We start from the raw sequence: 22,437 nt of genomic DNA, 5'->3' as shown, positions 1-22,437 counted from the left end.
TGGTTTTTACAGCTTGAGAAGGAAACTCCAACTCAGTTTCTTACTTGATAATGTTTTAGTGATCCATTAATAAGAAGAGCAGACTGTTTCTCCACCCTCTCAGCAATTGCATGAGCGACTGTATAGTAGGACTGAGACCCTCTAGCACTATATTGCATGCTGTATTCATCATCCACATCTTGTTTGGCTGTCCTAGAAGATAGGTAAAGAAGAGTTATGATGTTATTCACACTATACTAATTTGTTCAGTGCTCTGAACCGTCACTTCTTATTCAAGTGCTCTTAATAAAATTAGGTAACGCAGCTAAAGTTAAAGACGGTGTAAGAAATCCACCTCCTTCCCCCACAGAAGGCATTCTAGTGTATACTCACTCAATGATCTGCTTAGCATCCTTCTCAGAAACCTCTTCACTGTTAGGATCCAGAAGTATTTTCTCATCCGCTTCTAATCTACTTGATTCATCATCATCATCCTACAGAGGAGACAACAGAAAAACAGGAGCGGGGACAGAAAAATAGAATAGTAACATTTTTCTTGGTCATAACATCAGCCAGACCTCACTCAGGTTTTTATCAACAGTTTTCACTGGACACCGCTTTACAACGAAAGAAATCCTAACAAGAAAGAGTTATTGGCATCTCTTCTCTTCTGTCAACTGCAACCTTCTTGCTGTGATGTAAGTGAACCAAGGTCAAACTGCAAAACACTTAGAAAACGAATTTTCCCATTTTAATTCCATCGTATTTGAAACAGCTCTTTTTTTCCTGTTCATTGAGAAGATCATATATATACCCTTCTTCAAAACGTACTGAAGATTCATAACATACACTCTATTCATACAAAAAAGCCAATCAAACTGACAAGATCCACTAGGTCTGAGCTGTTTTAGTGTTTTGATTTATTAAAATTATCTTTAAATAGATTAAACTTTTTGTTCCTTATTTATTATTTACCTTCTTTCCAATTAATATTGCAGATGCTGATAAATGGATGAAAGGGTTTCAGATCTTATTGTGGTTTCTCCAAGAATCTCGGTTCCCTTTGAAGTAATGCTATTTTGTAACAACTTAAATTCTTAGCAGCTAAAGCAAATATCCCTATGCCTCCTGTAGGCAAACTACTTTTAGAATGATTTCTCCCTTTCTTTCTGTTTGCCACAAAACTGTACCAGTACTGTACACAGAGAGTAGAAGATCTTATCTAATTCTACATCTATATCTACACTACACTACACTCAGGGCCCAGTATTTGGAGGTGCTGACAGCCTTTACCACCCTACTAAGGTCAACAGGCGTTATCACTGTCAGCACCCCACAGAGTTAGGTCATTAGGCCTCAATCAGCAAAGCCTTACACACATGCTTAATTGGCCATATTGTGACTTCAGTGGGACTACTCATAGCACATAAAACTAAGTAGGTGTGCAAGCCTTTGCAGGAGCCACACCTTAGTGTGCATTGTTAAATCAATTGTAAAAACATACATTATTTTAAAACGTGCACAATGCAATTCTATTTGCAACATGTGAAGAAATATCAACTAAGCATAATCTTTGCATCTTGACATATTTAATTTAAGACTCTGCCAATATTTTCTGATTCTAGATTAAAAGAGGATAAAAACAATATTCGAACAACTAACATGCTGAGTGGTGAGTGAAAATTCCACCATTCTCACCACTGCTTCAGCCCACAGACTAAAAAGAAAATATTTAGAATCGCCCCCAGAAACACATGCAGCTTATTTTTAAGTATTTAATTTAAAAAATAAATAAATAAAACTACTCTAAGGTGAATTTCTCTCTGCTCCCATCATCCCATTTGCAGTAATTGCAGTCGCATTGGCCTCCTTATCCCTAGAGCACACCCAAGATCTGGTGATACAAGGTAGACAAATTAACATATACAGACAAGTCATTGCTTTAATCAGCCCCCTTTTACAGTCTGTTGCCTGAAAGGTCACAGCCAACCACTTTCATTGAAAGATTACCAAGAAAAAAAAAAGTGGGCTAAGTTGTCAAAAGCTTACATGTAGCTACAAAAACCAAGATCTGTGTATGTCTTCTACCAAATGTTTTTAATACAGTTTTGCTTATTATTGAATCAAACACTTGATTACCACAAACAGCAAATCTGTCTCTTCTGTCCTCCTCCCCCAAAGTTGATAGCTTTTTAATAATAGAAGGATTAAGAAAGTATGTCTCTCAATAGAATTACAAATCTACGCATATGGAGATAAAACAGATTTGACAGATACAAGGTATCAGTTTATTCAGAACAGAGTCACCATATCTCCTGTCATAGAATATTGTTATCAAAAGGAATCTCCTTGTTTGTTCTGAATCATGATTATAAATAACCAGAAATGGAACACATACTCCTCTCTCCTCCTGTATTCCACTAAGGGCTAGTTTTTCTTGTTGGCTTAACAGTCCTTCCAATTGTTTTCACATGTAGTTCCTTTCCTTTATGAGATTTTTTTTCCCCCTCTGCTCACTAGAGAGAAAAACAAGGTTTCCCCCTCATATGCTCTTAGACATGAAATAAGTAAGTACACATACCTCCTCCTCATATTCAGAGTCACTCTCCTCCTCGCTGTCAGACCTAGGAGCAACTTCATAGCTGGTCCAGAAGACAAAAGAATAGGCGTTTAGAAAAAAAACACCACTCAGATTCAATATGTTTCCAAATCATTTTATAAAGAGCTGAATAAATTAAATGAAATAAGGGTGGGTAATGAAACAATGTTTCTCTTGTTATAAGTATCAACAGAAGTGAAAGTAGTCATTAAAAATCCTGTTAGTTTGTTTAGCTACTTACCCAGGATTCATTTCTAACCAAGCATCCAGCTGACTTGCTTTTGGAGCTTCTGGTCCAAGAAGAACTTTGCCTGTTTCAGTGTGAGTCACTTTGACTGGAAGGTCACTCATCTGACTGCTCTCATCAATGGGCTAAAAGTGAAAGCCAATGTCACAGTGTAAGACATCTGGACTTTCTTTCCCACAGAGACAAAGACAGCAAACAAGAGTTTGCAAAGTTAAAGCTTCAAAAGAAAAACAAAGAAACTGAAAACCACAGCAAAAGTGTCTTGGTCAGCACCTGGGCCAACAGTAGGTCACAATATCTCCACAAGTATCAAGCAAAGGCATATCCCAATATTAAGTGTAACTGAACGAGGGGACTATGGAGCCAGAAATATTTACTGGCTTCTCTGAAGAGTTTAGTGTCCAAAGAACATGATGGGAGAAGTTTTCATTTACAATTATTTCTGACAGACAAAGGAGCCATCATGACACAGCACATTCGATCCCACACTAGGAAGGGAACGGATGTGCTTGTCCGATGTAGGCTTATTTCCTACCGATGCGATAATATAATGTGCTATGCTTACAACCATATTTGACAAATAAACTGTGTACTACACAAAGACTTGGTTCTCAAGAAATCCACTTTTACACATAGATGTGGATAAGCTGAAAGGGATTTTCAGAATACTCAGAGATATATACAATGCTCCAAAGACTAGGCTTCAGATCTCTTTAAAAAATGGCTTGTACGGGAGGATAGTTAATCTGGATATATTTTCTCCTGGTTATAAAAATGGATCTTTTTAGGCACTTAAGGGCATAATTTAAGAAGAAAGTTATAGTGACAGTGCATCCTATCTCATCCAAAATCCCTGCTCCAGGTACCTGAATGGAGTGGGCCACAAGTCTAGAATACCGATTAGTCTATTACTGCCAGTAGGAGCCATAGCAAACTTTGGGAAAAATACAGGAAATCAAATTACTTTATAATAAGTTAAAAATTCTCATATAAATGCTAATTTTACATTTTGATGTTCATTTAAAATGACCAGATCATATTCTATAAAGATAACCTGGGATGACACATTCATCATAATTCTACAGTATGACTTCCAAACACACTTTACTTATACTGTGAAATATTATAAACTGTGTCAATGTGTATTCATAAACTATATCTGCAAATACACATGAGCCTGATCCTCCGACCCTTACCAATGCAAGTAGTTCCATTGTACTTAGTCCCTTGAAGTTAATGTGATTATTTGGGCAAGTAAAGGTTCTGGGATCTGGCTCCCAACCAGCAATAAATAATGTGATTTATTTAGTAGTATCTACTCCTTTGAGAAAAAGGCTTTTAAAATTTTTACCTCTCCATCAGGACCAAGATCAGATCCCATTCCCTCTGCATTCTCTTCTGCCTTCTGAAATGAAAACACAGACAAAAATGTTACATTCAAACTAAGATGAGTATAACCAAGCATGAACTATAAAATAATGTTCATATGTTTTGCTGTTTGTTGCTCCTAAAACAGCTTTGGCTTCCATCCTGGGATCTTAGCAAGAGCTATTTCAGTCTGAAAAGTGACTAGAAATGGTATTGTGGGGTTTCTGTTAATTATGTCTCAATAATTCCACATCAGAGTCACTCAGTTTACAACAACAAGACTGTAGGGCTAGCAGATAGAAAAACTGATTCCCAAGTCAAACTGGAATCTACTCTTCCCATGCATCACCACCAGTAATAAGCATTCTGAAAGTCAAATCATGCCTTAGGTTATGCCAACTAAAGGCAACAGGGCAGCATGAGGGTAAGTGAAAGGCATGATTTTCCCCTGCACTTAGAACTTGGCTAACAATTCTATTCATGATGTGCAAGAAGAAACAGAATCCAGCTCCCCCTCCTGTTGCAATGTTGGCTGTGCACTGCTATCAGGAGTATAATTTTACTTTTATCACTACAGAAAGCAGATTTGACCTAAAATGCACAGGAAGAAGGTCTTTTTAGTAAAAATGGCTATTTTGACAGTCACTCTTTATAGGCTAGCACCATACTTTAAGTAATGCGTTTGTTTAGATGGCAATGTGGGCTAAAACAAGAAAAGCTAACTTTTCTTTAGTCTCTAAGGTGCCACAAGTACTCCTTTTCTTTTTGCAAATACAGACTAACACGGCTGCTACTCTGAAATCTATAATTATAAAGATAGTCAAGATTTATCTATCCTTCTGAACACTATGTTTACCCATCGTATCCTCAAATCAAGCCTGTTTGTTCAGCAGATTCTGGTGTTTCAAAGGAGTAGAAACTTTGAAGAAAGAAATAATGGTAGAAATACCTAGCTAATACCATGTGGGGCAAATTCTGCTCTCACACCAGTGTAAAGCCAAGGTAACTCCATTGACTTTAGTTTGAGGTACGTTAAGTCTGGAAAATCTAACCCCTAAATCCAGCTAGTCAATGTGTTGACAGTAGACAAAGGAAATATATATGCACCCACTGGTGGGAATCACATTTTCTGCATACCTACATGCATTTCTTAGACTTCAGCTTCTTCTCCCTTCTTTCCATAGAGAAAAATAATACCATTGCTTTATTCTTCTCAATACGGCAGAAGTACGGAGGGGTGGGGGTGTCCCTTTCTGACAAACTATTTTTGTGGTGATTTATTTTCTGGATGCTGCAAACAGTTTTTTCCCCTTGGATCTCCATCTTTCTATACCATTTCAGGGTTTTGTTTTTTCATACTGTGACTGCCAGCAAGGTATCTGAATGTCTTCAGATTCACTTTTATCAGTTGATGTCTACATAAAATACTCTAAAGTGAAAGTAGCAATGCAAACTTATATAGATGAACTATTGGGGCAATTCTCTCTTAAGAATCTTGCATACATTTAGGCTTGGAAGGATCAGATTTTTATTGGTAAATGTCGATTTCACCCCACGTACAGAAACTGATGAAAAAGTATTTCCACTGATGATAACTGATATTTACAGGTAGGCAAAGTAAGAAAGCTCCTTGAGAACTTTATTAGTTTGATAAGTAGATCTACTTAGATAAGGATATCTACTTTGTATATTTCAACATATGATATTGACAATTTGTGTTTTAACAGCTATAAAGCTTTAAGTTTTTGAATCTCAACATCTACTATCATTAAATAACTTTTCTCTGACCCTCTTACACCCATAATTTCCTGAAACTGGGAAAAATTAAGTGAATAAAAATAGGAAAAAAAGCGGTTAAAACCCATAATTTTGTGCAACTGTGAATTCTTAAATTGATAAAAAAATATTACAAATACACTGATGTTATGTCAAAATTATTTAAAAAAAAAAATTGAATTCTGCCAAGCCTACATATATTAATTAAGTAGTATGATAAAATACTTGAGGGAGGGTGAGGAATGGCTGTAACCAAAGTAAAGTGTCTGTGTCTCTAAGCTTCATTTTGTCAGACTGATTTGTGAGTAGGATAACAAATTGTGTCATTTGTGACGGTTGAAACTTAAACAGACCAGGTGATTAACACTGATTTTGTATAAAGTAATCTACCCCCTAAATCCAACTAGTTTAGGATATTAATTCTTTTCTGAAAACTATCCTGAAAAAGGCAGTAACCAGCAATTTGTTCATTCATATATCAGATCTTTCTCAAATAAATTAGGTAAAGGAAGGACAGTGTAAAGATTGTCATTATAACCGTGATATACCCATCATACCTGTAACTAATGCTGCTAACCTTGGATATAGCGTTTTGTCGCCCTCAATTTTAGTTCTTCCTCTATTGAGGAACAGTGTACTTCAGAAACTTCTAAAAGGTTTTAGAACTGGTTAAGCATTGCCAGGGATGTTTGGAAACCTGTGTCCCAGGGGTATGATTGTTATGTAAAAGAATTAGGGATAGAGCAAAGCCTTTGAAAATGTAGATTTGTACACATCCACTGCTGCACACTCCTCTGAAGTTCATGCCTTGAGGACAGATTCAAAGGGGCATACTGCCAAACAGAATATGCTAATCTTCACACAGATGACCTAGGAACTCAAGGGTTTCATTTTTTAAAAAAGTCACTCATTCCTCCCTTCCTAAGCTGGCAAAGATAAGGGGAGGTCACTTTCAGAACAGTGGAAGAGGAGTCATGCCCTGTGAGTGGCTCAACAGCAATACCTGATGACCAGACAAGAGCAGTATTAACAGAGGTCTGGAGGGAGCTCAGTTCAGCCCTCCTGGGCAGTGGCTATTTGTGTTGACAGGAAGAATCTGAAGGGCGCACAAAGAGTAGAGTTTACAGAAAGCAGGGAACAGGGTGAGTCATGATAGCATTAGGATGACTCATGGAGGCACAGGTTTGACCTGGACTGCTCAAACTGCACTGGTTGATTAGGTTCTCCCCCACCCCTTGAAACAGTGTATTGGGGTACACCTGGAGTGGAAATGCTTGATGGCAACTGTGTGAGGAAGATGAATCAGTAGATTGGAGTGGATGGAAACAATGAAATGGAAAATTTAAAATTGTGACTATGTTATTTATGTAGCACCAGAAATTTGCAAGTGCTCTACAGACAACAAGATGACATGGTCCCTGTGCCAATGAACCTACAATGTCAAGAGACAAATGCACAGATTGGAGGGATGGAATGCAATAAACTGAAAAGTGACACCCCGTGAAGTTAAACATGAGTTTTGCCAACCTACATACATTTCCTACTGACTACTGAGAAACATTTGTCTGAAGTGGGACCAAGCTCTACAAGTCTCTCTGGACATGTTTTAAGGAGTTACTGAGAGAAAAGAGAATCAAGGAGTGGTTGCCTGGCATCAGTGCCTGCATGGAAAAAGAGATGGAGACCAGAGCGAGAGAAAGGCAAAGATGGTGGTTAAATGCATGGCTTGGGGGGAATGAATAGTGTGAACAAAAAGAGATAAGAGCAGACATGTAGATAGGAATCCATCATCTCACCTAGGAAGAAACACTTTAATATTTATATGGTCTTGATCAACTCATTAAAGCCAATGAAAAGAGACCCACTAACTCTAACAGGAGGCCTTGCACAGCAAAACAAATGATCAGTCACTAAGCCTCAGCATCATACACTGTGTAAAGAGTAGTTTGTGCACAAGAGAGCAGAGCCATTTACAATAAATGGTTCCCAATGATTTGGATGCTGAGTGGAGGAAGCAATATGCAAATACACTGGAAGAAAAATTTTAATTACTAGCACTGTGCAAATTTATTATTTAACATTTATATTGTGGTAGCATCTAGAATTCTCAGCCACGTCATTGTCCCCTTGGGCATAGTAAAAACATATAGTAAATGAGAGCCCTACCTCTCAAGACCTTGCAGTCTAACATAACAGGTAGATGAAACAAGCAAACTAGCAAGATGAGGTAACACAAACAGGATTTTTTAGCATAGACTATCTGTGTGCACAACTTGTAGCCAATCAGCAGCAGTAATTATAACTTAACACATGCCAAACTATTATCAGATGGCAAAGATGCGCACATTCAGGATCAATAAATTACAGCATACTTAACTAGAAAACTCTCCAGACAGGGACAGAAACAACAATGGACCTAAAAGAGGGTATTCCACATTGGTTATTCAGTTATGCCACAGACAAATAGACAAATAGAGAATTACTTGAGGGGCGATGACAGCTATATAGAACTGAAATATTTTTTCTTCATATTTCAGAGTAACAGCCGTGTTAGTCTGTATTCGCAAAAAGAAAAGGAGTACTTGTGGCACCTTAGAGACTAACCAATTTATTTGAGCATAAGCTTTCGTGAGCTACAGCTCGCTTCATCGGATGCATACTGTGGAAACTGCAGAAGACATTATATACACAGAGACCATGAAACAATACCTCCTCCCACCCCACTCTCCTGCTGGTAATAGCTTATCTAAAGTGATCACTCTCCTTACAATGCATATGATAATCAAGGTGGGCCATTTCCAGCACAAATCCAGGCTCTCTCACCCCACCCCACCCCACCCCCCCCCCTTTTTTTTCCCGGGGACACACACACACACACAAACTCACTCTCCTGCTGGCAATAGCTCATCCAAACTGACCACTCTCCAAGTTTAAATCCAAGTTTAACCAGAACGTCTGGGGGCGGGGGGGGGGGGGGGGGGAGGAAAAAAACAAGGGGAAATAGGCTACCTTGCATAATGACTTAGCCACTCCCAGTCTCTATTTAAGCCTAAATTAATAGTATCCAATTTGCAAATGAATGTTATAATTCTTGACATCTGATTTGTGTCCATTTATTCTTTTACGTAGAGACTGTCCAGTTTGACCAATGTACATGGCAGAGGGGCATTGCTGGCACAAGATGGCATATATCACATTGGTGGATGTGCAGGTGAACGAGCCTCTGATAGTGTGGCTGATGTGATTAGGCCCTGTGATGGTGTCCCCTGAATAGATATGTGGGCACAGTTGGCAACGGGCTTTGTTGCAAGGATAAGTTCCTGGGTAAACAAAGAAACTGCGGAATCACCTGATCAACATCCTCTACAGCAAACAGGGAAAGATTAAGAATGAGCTCTCAAAAATGGATACTCTCATAAAAAACCAACCTTCCACACAAACTTCCTCATGGCTGGATTTTACGAAAACTAGACAAGCCATTTACAACGCACACTTTGCTTCTCTACAAAAGAAAAAGGACACTAAACTTTCTAAACTACTACATGCTACAAGGGGCCACAGCAATGGTTCCCTCAACCCACCCAGCAATATTGTTAACCTATCCAACTATACTCTCAGCCCAGCAGAAGCAGCTGTCCTATCTCTGGGCCTCTCCTTCTGCCCCTCCACCCCCACGAACATGATACAGTTCTGTGGTGACCTAGAATCCTATTTTCGACGTCTCCGACTCAAGGAATATTTCCAAAATACCTCTGAACAACATACTAATCCACAGAGGCCTCCCTACCAACACTACAGAAAGAAGGATTCTAGGTGGACTCCTCCTGAAGGTCGAAACAGCAGACTGGACTTCTACATGGAGTGCTTCCGCCGACGTGCACGGGCTGAAATTGTGGAAAAACAGCATCACTTGCCCCATAACCTCAGCCGTGCGGAACACAATGCCATCCACAGCCTCAGAAACAACTCTGACATCATAATCAAAAAGGCTGACAAAGGAGGTGCTGTTGTCATCATGAATAGGTCGGAATATGAACAAGAGGCTGCTCGGCAGCTCTCCAACACCACTTTCTACAAGCCATTACCCTATGATCCCACTGAGAGTTACCAAAAGAAACTACAGCATTTGCTCAAGAAACTGCCTGAAAAAGCACAAGATCAAATCCGCACAGACACACCCCTGGAACCCCGACCTGAGATATTCTATCTACTACCCAAGATCCATAAACCTGGAAATCCTGGGCGCCCCATCATCTCAGGCATTGGCACCCTGACAGCAGGATTGTCTGGCTATGTAGACTCCCTCCTCAGGCCCTACGCTACCAGCACTCCCAGCTACCTTCGAGACACCACTGACTTCCTGAGGAAACTTCAGTCCATCGGTGATCTTCCTGATAACACCATCCTGGCCACTATGGATGTAGAAGCCCTCTACACCAACATTCCACACAAAGATGGACTACAAGCCGTCAAGAACACTATCCCCGATAATGTCACGGCTAACCTGGTGGCTGAACTTTGTGACTTTGTCCTTACCCATAACTATTTTACATTTGGGGACAATGTATACCTTCAGATCAGCGGCACTGCTATGGGTACCCGCATGACCCCACAGTATGCCAACATTTTTATGGCTGATTTAGAACAACGCTTCTTCAGCTCTCGTCCCCTAAAGCCCCTACTCTACTTGCGCTATATTGATGACATCTTCATCATCTGGACCCATGTAAAAGAAGCCCTTGAGGAATTCCACCATGATTTCAACAACTTCCATCCCACCATCAACCTCAGCCTGGTCCAGTCCACACAAGAGATCCACTTCCTGGACACTACAGTGCTAATAAACAATGGTCACATAAACACCACCCTATACCGGAAACCTACTGACCGCTATTCCTACCTACATGCCTCCAGCTTTCACCCTGACCACACCACACGATCCATCGTCTACAGCCAAGCTTTGCGATACAACCGCATTTGCTCCAACCCCTCAGACAGAGACAAACACCTACAAGATCTCTGTCAAGCTTTCTTACAACTACAATACCCACCTGCGGAAGTGAAGAAACAGATTGATAGAGCCAGAAGAGTTCCCAGAAGTTACCTACTACAGGACAGGCCTAACAACTTTGTTGCAAGGATAGGTCCCTGGGTTACTGGTTCTGTTGTGTGGTATGTGGTTGTTGGTGAGTATTTGCTTCAGGTTGGGGGGCTGTCTGTAGGCAAGGACTGGCCTGTCTCCCAAGATTTGTGAGAGTGTTGGGTCATCCTTCAGGATAGGTTGTAGATCCTTAATAATGTGTTGGAGGGGTTTTAGTTGGGGGCTGAAGGTGACGGCTAGTGGCGTTCTGTTATTTTCTTTGTTAGGCCTGTCCTGTAGTAGGTGACTTCTGGGAACTCTTCTGGCTCAATCAATCTGTTTCTTCACTTCTGCAGGTGGGAACAGACCACCACTAGCCGTCACCTTCAGCCCCCAACCCTCCCCCCCTCAGACGTTCTGGTTAAACTTGGATTTATGCTGGAAATGGCCCACCTTGATTATCATACACATTGTAAGGAGAGTGGTAAGTTTGGATGAGCTATTACCAGCAGGAGAGTGAGTTTGTGTGTGGGGGTGGGGGGTGGGGGGGGAGGGGTGAGAAAACCTGGATTTGTGCTGGAAATGGCCCACCTTGATTTTCATACACATTGTAAGGAGAGTGGTCACTTTGGATAAGCTATTACCAGCAGGAGAGTGAGTTTGTGTGTGTGGTTTTTGAAAACGGGGGGGGGGGGGGGAAGAAAACCTGGATTTGTGCTGGAAATGGCCCACCTTGATTATCATACACATTGTAAATAGAGTGGTCACTTTGGATGGGCTATTACCAGCAGGAGAGTGAGTTTGGGGGGGGGGGTGGGGGGTGGGGGGGGAGGGGTGAGAAAACCTGGATTTGTGCTGGAAATGGCCCACCTTGATTTTCATACACATTGTAAATAGAGTGGTCACTTTGGATGGGCTATTACCAGCAGGAGAGTGAGTTTGGGGGGGGGCGGGGGGCGGAGGGTGAGAAAACCTGGATTTGTGCGGGAAATGGTCCACCTTGATTATCATACGCATTGTAAGGAGAGTGATCACTTTAGATAAGCTATTACCAACAGGAGAGTGGGGTGGGAGGACGTATTGTTTCATGGTCTCTGTGTATATAATGTCTTCTGCAGTTTCCACGGTATGCATCCGATGAAGTGAGCTGTAGCTCACGAAAGCTTATGCTCAAATAAATTGGTTAGTCTCTAAGGTGCCACAAGTACTCCTTTTCTTTTTTCTTCATATCTATGGCTGAGAACTTCAGTGGGTGAAGTGGGACTAGGAGAAGGACTTGGAAACAATGTCCATCCTTGACAGCGAGTGATATGGACTGTTTATAAAGAGGTGCTTCTCAGCTGATCTCAGACATCAATGTGCTTACAGAGCAGATGTCTCATTTACTATTTCATAAAGTAATGCCTCATCTTAGCTATGCTCCTGGTTATTCTGGCTCTACTCTACATGCTAGTGTCTTCACAATACAAATGGAAAGCTGTGTACATACAAAAATATGAGAGGGCAAAACACTGACACTCATGTATTTAATACTGAAGACATATTCTGTCTACATTACATATGTGCTTGGAGTATTTGAGAAAGTCAGCTATAGTCCTAAACAAAGGACTACATCATGAACGTCACCCGTCTGTTTTCCTACCACTTGTACAATACGAACTATCTATAGAACTTGAAAAAATCTTGGGCTCCTATCAGAAGCAACTCCACTGAAAGCGAGTGGCCCAGTTTTGCGCTTGTTCAAGAGACCAGAGCAGTTCAAAAGGAGCTATTCCAGACAAGTGCAGAATTATAGCCAGAAGAAAAATCCCAAACCCTATTTTCCCAAGAGCACAAAATGGATTCTTCATAACCAGTCTGGCCCCTTGGGTAAATAGGCTTCATTTCCTAATTATAAATAGTAAGGCTAAAAAGGAGAAGTACTTCTGCACCATCCACTTTATCAGTGTTCACCCTTGGGAGCAAGCCTAAAGGACTCTTGTCTTGCTTCTATGTAAGAATGGAACACTTAATTATGTTTTTAATTGATTAAACCATATTTTCAATTGATTAGGTAATACAAGAACAGAGGTATCCAAAGTATATGGCTGAGTAGCACAATGACAACTTGCTGGGTGGCTGTGGGTCAAACTTAAGTAACATATGAAATCACAGTTATAAATCAAAGCACAAGCCATATTTATTAGTACTCATCTCTCTCTTGATAGATGAACAAAATGGCTTGATGGCAGAGTTCACTAGCATTAAGAAGCTGAAAATGATCAGGGTAAAGCACAAAATTTTACTGTTAATTTTCCCTTATGTTTTGAGTGGGGCAGAACACATTGCATCAGATATTTATGGTCTGTCTGGACACAATTTTTCAGCATTAGAGACTTATGCATGCACTGACATCACCAGAAGATGCTCTCATCTGAGCACAGACTTACACTAAGAAAATACTGGAATAGGTTCATTCACAGACACAAAAGAGTGTCAACAGAAATACGAGGGAACATTATGTTTATACCAGCGTATAAGCCAAGCACACTGATGCTGTGTGATATCTGTAGGGAGAATTAGGGGTGTTAAAATCAAATGCTGCTCTTGCCATAACTGTAGGCCAAGTACCCTGAAATGAGATTTTTTTTTTTTTTAAGATATTGCCTCCCTCATTTTGGAGGACTGACGGTTGGCCCTTTCTGTATTACAACATGTTCTTAAAGAGGCACAGCTGACTTTTTTTGGAGGGGGCTGGAGGAGAGGAAAGGGTACTTTTGAGGTCTGTCGTCCTTAACATGGTCCAGTTATTATAGATTGGTGTTTGATACTGTACTTAACATGCTCTTACTCTATGTGGAGAAACCTAAGCAAGCATTTCAAATTCTGTAAGGTTAAACAGCCAGGAAAATTAGCAGGTGCACTCTTTGTTTATGCAGAACAAGCGAAAAAAAGTTCTGAGCCATTATTTCTTCTCTCTCATATTAAGCAGACTCATCCCATGAGAATTACAGATAGACATGACCTAGAAGGTCATCTTGCCCATCCTTCGAGATATGAAAGGAACTGCGGTGTCATGAAAGTACCAAACTATTATTTAACGACTTCTCTTACAGAATTATTTTATTAAGTAAATAATATTGCTTAACTCCCACCCATACTCTCACTGACTAACAAAGAAATGTTTCATAGCATCCAAAATGAATTTTAAAAAGGCTTATACTAAATGGTAAGAATGCAGATAGAAAACAACACTATTTCCAGGCTCTCTCTATTTGCACAAAATGGGCATAAACAAAATGATCTCTCTCTGGCTCTGTCCACTGCCCCTGTCAACTATGTATAGGACTGAGCTGAGTTCAGAATTGGAAGGTTCAAGATAACTGTTTGGAGGGCAAACTGGCTGACTGCAGGTGTCAAGAAGGAATAATCACTTTTTGTGCCTCCAGGTTAAACACTGCACAATTAGCAAGCGCTTCATGGTGCTGTTTTCAGTCTCTCTCTGATGCACATTATCCACTGCTAAAGCCAGGACACCTGACACTATGAAAAATCCTATGTGACTACAAGAGACATGGTGGGTAGGGTAATATCTTTTATTGGACCAATTTCTGTTGGCATCTTCTCTCACCTTCCCAATCTACAGAATGTAAGAGACATACACTTTATTGCTAATTGATAGTAGGTTGGCTAATGTTTGCTTGTTGAATGTTTATCAATAAACCAAGTTTATAACCCAGTGAAATTTTCTAATCTTTTGTCCCTTCCAATCTATGGAATTATTCATGTTGATTATTAAACTGACACTTAAAGAGCTAATTCAGTATTTGTATAGCATAAACCACATGATTTCTTATGCCAGACTTTTGGAACAAAAAATTATACTCAATTAATGTTAGCAATTTCATAGTTCATAAAATTTCAAGCATGCTCATATGCATAAGACCAATGCAGAGTTTAGCTTAACAGAGAAGGTTCAGGGGTGACTTGATTCCAGTTTATAAGTACCTATATGGGGAATAAATATTTAATAGTGGGCTTCTTAATCTTGTAGAAAAAGGTATAACATGATCTAATGGTTAGAAGCCCAAGCCAGACAAATTCAGACTGAAAATAAGATGTATATTTTTAACCATGAGAGTAATTAACCATTTGAGCAATTTACCAAGGGTTGTGGTGGATTCTCCATCACTGACAATTTTTAAATCAAGACTGAATGTTTTTCTAAAACATGCTCTATTTCAAAAGAAATTATTTTGGGGAAGTTCTATGGCCTGTGTTATGCAGGAGATCAGACGAGATCATCTTCTGGCCTCACCCAGCAACAGTTACACTAAGGGGAGGGAAAGGTATTAGTTGTTGCTCAGTTTTCTACTTGCCTTCTTTCTTCTCCTCCTCTTTTTCTTTTCTTTGGCAGCTTGTGCTTGCTTATGCTCCCACACCAGATTAGTCAGGTTGGCCACATACTCATCTGTCTGCTGCAGCAAGTATGCCAGACGTCTGTCTTTCTTCTGGTCAATCAGCTTACGGTAGCCTTCTTCATCTTCAGCCTACCAACACAGAAAAACAACATTCATGGTATAGACACTTACAGAGAAGAACCACTACCATTAGCACTGGAACTATAGAAGTGTATTTGAAAGGTCTTCGACTCCCATTTTTGAGGTGCAGGATAACTTGAGGACCTTCTACAAAAGAAATGGGTCAGGAAGGGAAGAAATGTATACATTTTGATACATTGAATGGGTAAAGGCCCTGGGAAACTCACAGCCTTATAGAAGGCTGCAAAGATTTTCAAAGGCTCAAACCACAGTTAGGTACACAACTCCTACTGAAAGGTAATGAGAGCGGGATGTCTAAGTCTGAACTGTGCCTTTACAAATCTCACCCAATATAAATAATAATCTTTGGGTATTATGAATTAGGAGGAGGATTTCCTGCTAGCATGTTTTCAAACATGACCATTTTCCTATTCTAGACATGATCTTTGAGAGGAGAAGAGATCTTTAAACGGATTTACTTTTCAAAAGATAAACTTCTTGGTATATAGGGTGAAAAATAAATAAAAATTGCAACAAACATGCCATTGGGCTACAAACATGAATTGGGCTACATTTCACTAGAGGAATGAAATAACTACATAGCATAGGCCTGACGGACACAAACTTATATACATAGTTATGGGTCAGAGATATGAAAAAAACCATACCCCCAGCAACACAGCTATGCTGATTAAAAGCCCAGTGTGGACACAGCTAGGCTGACAGAAGAGGGCCTCTCTTGACCTAGCTAACGTCATTTGGGAAGGTAGTCTTCCTACCCCAGCAGGACTCCTTCAGTCTATGCTAGGCGGCTTTGCCGGTATAGCTATGCCAGCACAAACTCTGTAGTGCACACACAGTCCAAGTTTCTCAACATGCAGTTGTGTCCTCACAAGAATTCAACTGTGAATTTGGTAAGCACTGGGGTAGTAATACCTGAAGTGCCTCTGACAGCAAATCTGACAGAAGATGATCCTCAAGTTATTTGTCTTTGAAAACAAAGATGACAACTCACAGTCCACAGGTAGATGAACTCAGCAGCAAGCTGTGGATATTAGTGTTCTGGGCATGTCTGAAGGTACATCAAGATGGCATGCTGCTCCTCACTTTTATTAGCAATGATTTTGGACCTACGTGCTCCTAACATACGAACTCTGGACTGACATCAGCTCATTCACCTCAGGATGTAAAAATATTTTTAAAACAGCAAGAGTACCTTTTTAAACCTACATGTTTTATTTCTGATAATTAACATGGCAACAGTTTGAGCAGCTAGATTACTGGCAATTGTCTCTACTTACTGCTAGTCTAAAGGATCTCTATAATGTAGATTGGTATATAACCTTTAGAAAGGCCTCAGGGCCAAAAGATTTGTTCTTTTCCTCTGCAAATCCTTCATTTGTATTTTGCATGTACTTGTATTTTTCATGTAGTGATTTAAAACCAATCTAGTTGGCCCTTATAGTTGGTAGTGACAGATTTTGGACAAGCACTTAGGCTTTGCGCCACATCTGCACCCAAATTAGACATTTACTTGCTCTTTCACTAGTGTTGTGCCTTACGGAAAGTGTGTCACTCATATGCTTGTAAAAATTGAGAATAACTAGTTTCCCAGTCATTAGATTTACTGTTGGTAGATCTCAGTGAATCCTACTGTTAAATAGAATTAGATCACAAAGTTACCAGATTTCTACTAATACTAAAAAGAAAATATTAGCCTACTCTAAGGTGATAACCATAACCAGCTAACACACTTCTAAATACAACTTGCCTTGTCTACGTTTGGTGCAAAGTCCTATGTAAAATTATCTTAGTTAAAATGTGTTAATTAAGATGTTATAAAAACACAAGCTATTTTCCTAATCTAGATATGACTGCCGATCACTTCGACAGCACTCTGAAGAGACACAGTAACATGGGAAGCCTTCCCAGCACACATTCCCCTCAAAAGAAACTATAAGTAGTATTATTGGGAGGTGGTGGGGAGAAGAGAGAGAAGAAGAAAGATACTCTTGCTGCTAGCTTTCTTTGGACCATAACTCCGACGATTAATGGTCAGCTGGAATTAGTGTCGCTCTTAGACAGTCACTAATTCCCAGAAAATACTGTATTTATCATCATTGCTTAAATACGTATATTTTAAAAAGCCAGACTGGGAAGAAGAAACAATGTGAAGAGAGGAGAGATAGTTACTGCTATTCACTGAAATAACCTTTTTCCCTTTAACTTTTCTACAAAAATAATTTACACAGCAAATGTATTCTTTGACACACAAATCATAATCAAACTAAGTTCCTGATGAGTATTGTTAAAAAAAAATATATAGGCATAAATAGTTATTGGAACTATAAGGAAAACATTAGAACAAGATCCATGGTCTTCATGTGGTGAATATACTAATGAACTTTGCAATATACCTGCACTGTTGTAAAAAAACTTTTGAAATATGAAATTAGAAAGATTAGGTGATTTAATGGAGGTTACAAAACAGCAGTTATACTATCATGAGCAGATTACTAGTAATGACAAATATACACATGGGCAACAGTATAGTTACAAATATTATTTGAAACCACAAACGAAAGTAAATATGGCTCAAAGTGAACAAAGTCAAACAAATAACGTCACTACCACGACTATAAAGCACATACAACTAATCTCCCAGGTATGTTTAGATTCATATTAGTCAAAATCTAATTGATCAGAGAGCCCTTATCATGCAAAGGAAGTATATGAGTCCTTGAAAGTATATATCAGGTATTAAACAGATACTGAATTTGATCTTAGCAAACAGGCTTTTTGACAGTCAAATCTGAAGAGTGCAACATTCAGTATTTAGAGCAAAGTTTGATCAGCAATGCCCAGTTACAAAGTAACTTACACAGCAGCCTTCCTAATCCTCAGAAGCCCACAAATTTGTTTTTCCTAACTCTTTCCAATAGTATAAAAAATATGCTACATCTTAATCTACCACATTACCACCGCCCCACTCGCACATTGTTAGAATTGTTACTGTAGAGCATGCCAGAGTTGGCATTTTACCAAAAGACCCCTTACCATCAGTCTTCTCATTCTTTCTTTCTCAATTCGCTCAGTTTCCTTCTTCTGCTCACGCTCAGTATTGGCATGCCAAGTTGCCACAGCTTTAGAAAGTTTCTGAATTTTCCCAGCCACAGACCGGTGGTATTCTTTAAAATCTTTAGCATGCTGCAATATGCTGTTCAGATATTCCTAAAGAAAGAAAATAATAAATCAGCTGAGACATCGTAGTCTAACTGACAGAACACAGGATTTGAAACTACGAACACCCAAATTCTGGACTCTTCCGCTTGCTTACTGTATGGCCTCTGGTAGGTCATGTTTTTGTAGTCTGGGATCCCTAAATATAAAACAGTGATAGCTGGCCAAGCAAAGCAAGGTCTACCACTTAACTCAATGGCATTTCTCTGTATCTGGAATACATTAATTCTGGAGTAGCGGAGGTTAAAATACCTGGTGTTTCTGTCTACGTTTTCTCTCCTGTTCTATTTTCTGCTGTTTCTCAAGCTTTTCTGTCATGCGGGCTTCCCTCAGAGTCTGGCGCTTGCTGCGCTTATAGGCTTTGGAGTTCAGTGCTGTCTCCAGTGTTGTGTCACGGCGCATGCAGGCCACCACCTCTTGTCTTAGCTACCAGCAAGAAGAGACAAACTTAAAAAACCCATCATTCTACACACACAGAAGAACAATTTTAGTCATCAATACAGCATACGAAGGTAGAAAGTTAACTGTTCATGGGCTCTTCAATCCTGCTTCTCCCTTTCACTTTCCATTGAGATACTGAAAAATTGGATCCTGAAATCCTCAGTTGCAGCAAGAAGGTGATCATCATCCTAAAAAGCTCTTCATTCTTTGTAGGATCTTCCTCTTTCTACGCAGAGGTATGAATGCCACTTATATAAGCAGCTCCACAAGTGGTGTGTCTGACATTAGGGGTCAAACATGACAGATATCACAATCCTTCCTCCCTCACAAGCTGGTGTTCAAAATGATTGTCCTGCTGGCACGGAAGGGCCCAACCAAGATGAAAATCCATTTTAACAAAGTATGGTAGAACAAGATGACCTGTGTGCTGTTTTAAATCAGGTGTTGAACGTGGTTGACCCCACACACATCCAAGGGACATTCATTTTCAACATCAGATGGGGGAATGGTGGAAGCAGCAGGGAATTACTAAGGCTGAGAGGGGCAAAGCCACCCAGTTCTAAATGCACAGCATGAATAGCATGCTGCTTCTTAGAACTAGCTTCAGACAAGGTTCTACCATAAAGGAATCACTAGGGCAGTGGGGAGGAGGATGCACCTAGCCTGGTACACGTACTACTAAACTGTGCTAGTCCCCAAGATTTCTCCCAGGAACCAATTTTGCCTGGCCAATAGGGGCAGGGTCAAGAGCAACCAAATGACACCCCTGCTGCTCTCAGGCCAGCTGAGAGACCCAAATGGCAAGGGTCTAGGGAGGCCAGCACAGCAAAGCCCCTTTGCAAAATTCTTATGCTGTGCCTGCACCCAAGATCTGAGCAAACTTATGACTTGGACATGCTCTTGTTGGGCCTCGCTGCACAGCCTGCACATTACCACAGGCCTTTTGAAAATAGGGGTCAGTGTGAGGAACACACAACAATCATACACGTGGATCACTGAGAACATGCAACTGGGTCTTAGAAAAATTTGACCCACTAGGTTTTGAGACGATCAGAAAAGAGGCACTTCTTTTGATTTGTATTTGTATTTGAACAAGGGGTTGTGGACTCTCAGCCTATCCTGTCCTCCTTTTTTATCTCAGTTTGTGCCACCCCCATGATCTCCCTGAAAGACGAGATCATAAATTTGGATTTTAAGGACTACACTTCAGGATTAAACAGGAGGTGGGGAGGGAAGGAGCGGGAGGGGGGAAAGAGAGAGAGAGAGAACACATACATCTTCAGTAATAAAGGACGCAAAAGATACTGATCATGTAAGTTTGATGTTTCTATGAATAGCGTTTTTCAGTTAAGTTTGCTCAAATATTGACATTCCTCTTTAAACTCAGTACTTTCATAAATGTCTATTGCTAACACATCCTGTGCTGAAGAAAGATCGCTTTCAATTGTGATCATGGCAAAAATGTCCCTGCAGCAAAAGGCATTACCTGGCGCTGAAAATTCAGTAACCTAAGTGCCTTCAGCTCGACTGTAGCTTTGGTTCGCAGATCAGGAGGCAGAGAGCCAGGTAAATTCTCCAGTTCCTGGATTCTGTGAGCAATTCGAGCCTGAAGTCTAAGATGATAAAGGATGTGGGAAAGATATCAGGAGAGATCTGTCAGTAGTTAATAATATTATATGGTAACATCAGCAATAGATCTCATACACCCAGTCAATTTCTAATACCCATCTATTCTGAATTAACATGCACTTCTAGGAATGGAGAAAAAAATCAGACTTACATTTACTCTGCAGGAATACCCTTGATACCAAACAATGAAGACTCTCTTCCCTCCTCTTAATTTTAGCTATTAGTTGTACGGGAACAGCAACTCAGCACATTTATTCTACTCATGCTTTCAAGCACTTTGTGTCTGCAGGCCAGTTTGTTAAGCACAAATAAAAAATGTTATAAAATGACTGGGTGTTATTTTAGGTCTCTTTAAAGTGTGATTGCAGTCAGAATAGTGATTGTGTAAGAATGCAACACTCTTATTTAGCGGAACTGTTTCTTGTTGGTGATCAAAACCCTATGTGCTTATTCTACTGACAAAATTTAAGTTTTCACTTTCTTTATTCTTTAAACAAACTGTTGGCATTGCAGAGCTATTAGGATTCTATTCTGGCTCACTCACCCCCCACAAAATTAATTTCCAGTTGCAAACTCTTTTAAGACCAACCATGGTGCACAAGCCAGAAAGAATACAGCTTCACTTTCAAATTCCAAAGTGAGTTTGTAGTGCTGGTAGTTATATAATCTTTGTAAACTGGTGTTTTGTTTTGTTTTACTTGTAACTCAGCATATTTGATCAGGCAGTCAATGACAAACAAACATGAACCCTAAAATGCTACTTTTAATGACACTATGTATGTGTGGTTTAATATTCCTTTTGGCTTTTAGGTACTTTTGCAATAGTGCTGTCTAACTTCAGTGTAATTTCAACCATGGAATTCTTACAACGAGATAAAAATGGACTATAACCAATAACCAGTGAGAATTTCTGAATGAATTCTAAGTGGTCCAGTTGTTAAACATTTTGGGCCATGATCTGCATTGCAATGCAAGTGAATCAACAATAGGAGCCAGAGGAGAGAATTTCTGTCCCCATTTTTTACAAAGCCATGGAGATGAGAATTTATCTAGTCTACCCATGCTACACGTGACATACACACTTCTGGAGATTTATAAGGGAAGTCTGATTACATAAATTAAAAGGCTGATCCTACTCCCTCCTGAAAAGGATAACAGACTCACAGCCAAACCCATACTATCACTCATCTTCTCTCCATCACAATATAACACAGGTAAGAAATTGATAATAGCATTAATAGACTAGTTGGCAACATGATAAATGAATTTGTTAAAGCAAAATGTTAAGGATATTGGCCACGTCATACCAACCAAACTAGAGAACTGCTTATACCTAAAAAGGCAATTGTAACTTATGCTTTTTAAAGCCACGTACACCACCCATTCCTATTCCACATCACCTCTGCTCCAAAATAATACATAATAACAGCCATCCTGAGTCAGACCAATGATCCACTTAGCCCAGTATCCTGTCTTCCGACAGTGGCCAATGCCAGGTGCTTCAGAGGGCATGGACAAGACAGACAATCATCAAGTGATCCATCCCCTGTCATCCACT

At 39.9% G+C, this 22,437-nt stretch overlaps 1 protein-coding gene across 5 annotated transcripts in view; it reads right to left on the bottom strand.

Moving 5' to 3' along the window:
• Nucleotides 1-22,437, bottom strand: part of SMARCA2 (SWI/SNF related BAF chromatin remodeling complex subunit ATPase 2) — a 185,870-nt gene that overhangs the window by 110,988 nt on the left and 52,445 nt on the right. For all 5 annotated transcript variants that reach the window (XM_077817613.1, XM_077817615.1, XM_077817618.1 and 2 more), the window contains 9 exons: nucleotides 20,737-20,863; nucleotides 19,062-19,235; nucleotides 18,627-18,800; nucleotides 15,408-15,578; nucleotides 4,177-4,230; nucleotides 2,820-2,950; nucleotides 2,561-2,621; nucleotides 373-473; nucleotides 45-192 (listed from right to left, as the gene is read on the bottom strand). In XM_077817613.1, coding sequence (XP_077673739.1) covers nucleotides 45-192; nucleotides 373-473; nucleotides 2,561-2,621; nucleotides 2,820-2,950; nucleotides 4,177-4,230; nucleotides 15,408-15,578; nucleotides 18,627-18,800; nucleotides 19,062-19,235; nucleotides 20,737-20,863 — 1,141 coding nt within the window. The remainder of the gene's footprint in view (nucleotides 1-44; nucleotides 193-372; nucleotides 474-2,560; nucleotides 2,622-2,819; nucleotides 2,951-4,176; nucleotides 4,231-15,407; nucleotides 15,579-18,626; nucleotides 18,801-19,061; nucleotides 19,236-20,736; nucleotides 20,864-22,437) is intronic.

Source organism: Eretmochelys imbricata, chromosome 5, assembly GCF_965152235.1.
Source record: "Eretmochelys imbricata isolate rEreImb1 chromosome 5, rEreImb1.hap1, whole genome shotgun sequence".
NCBI classification, from domain to species: Eukaryota; Metazoa; Chordata; order Testudines; family Cheloniidae; genus Eretmochelys; species Eretmochelys imbricata.
Note: the sequence above shows the minus strand (reverse complement) of the source record. Positions and strands in the feature narration are given on the sequence as shown.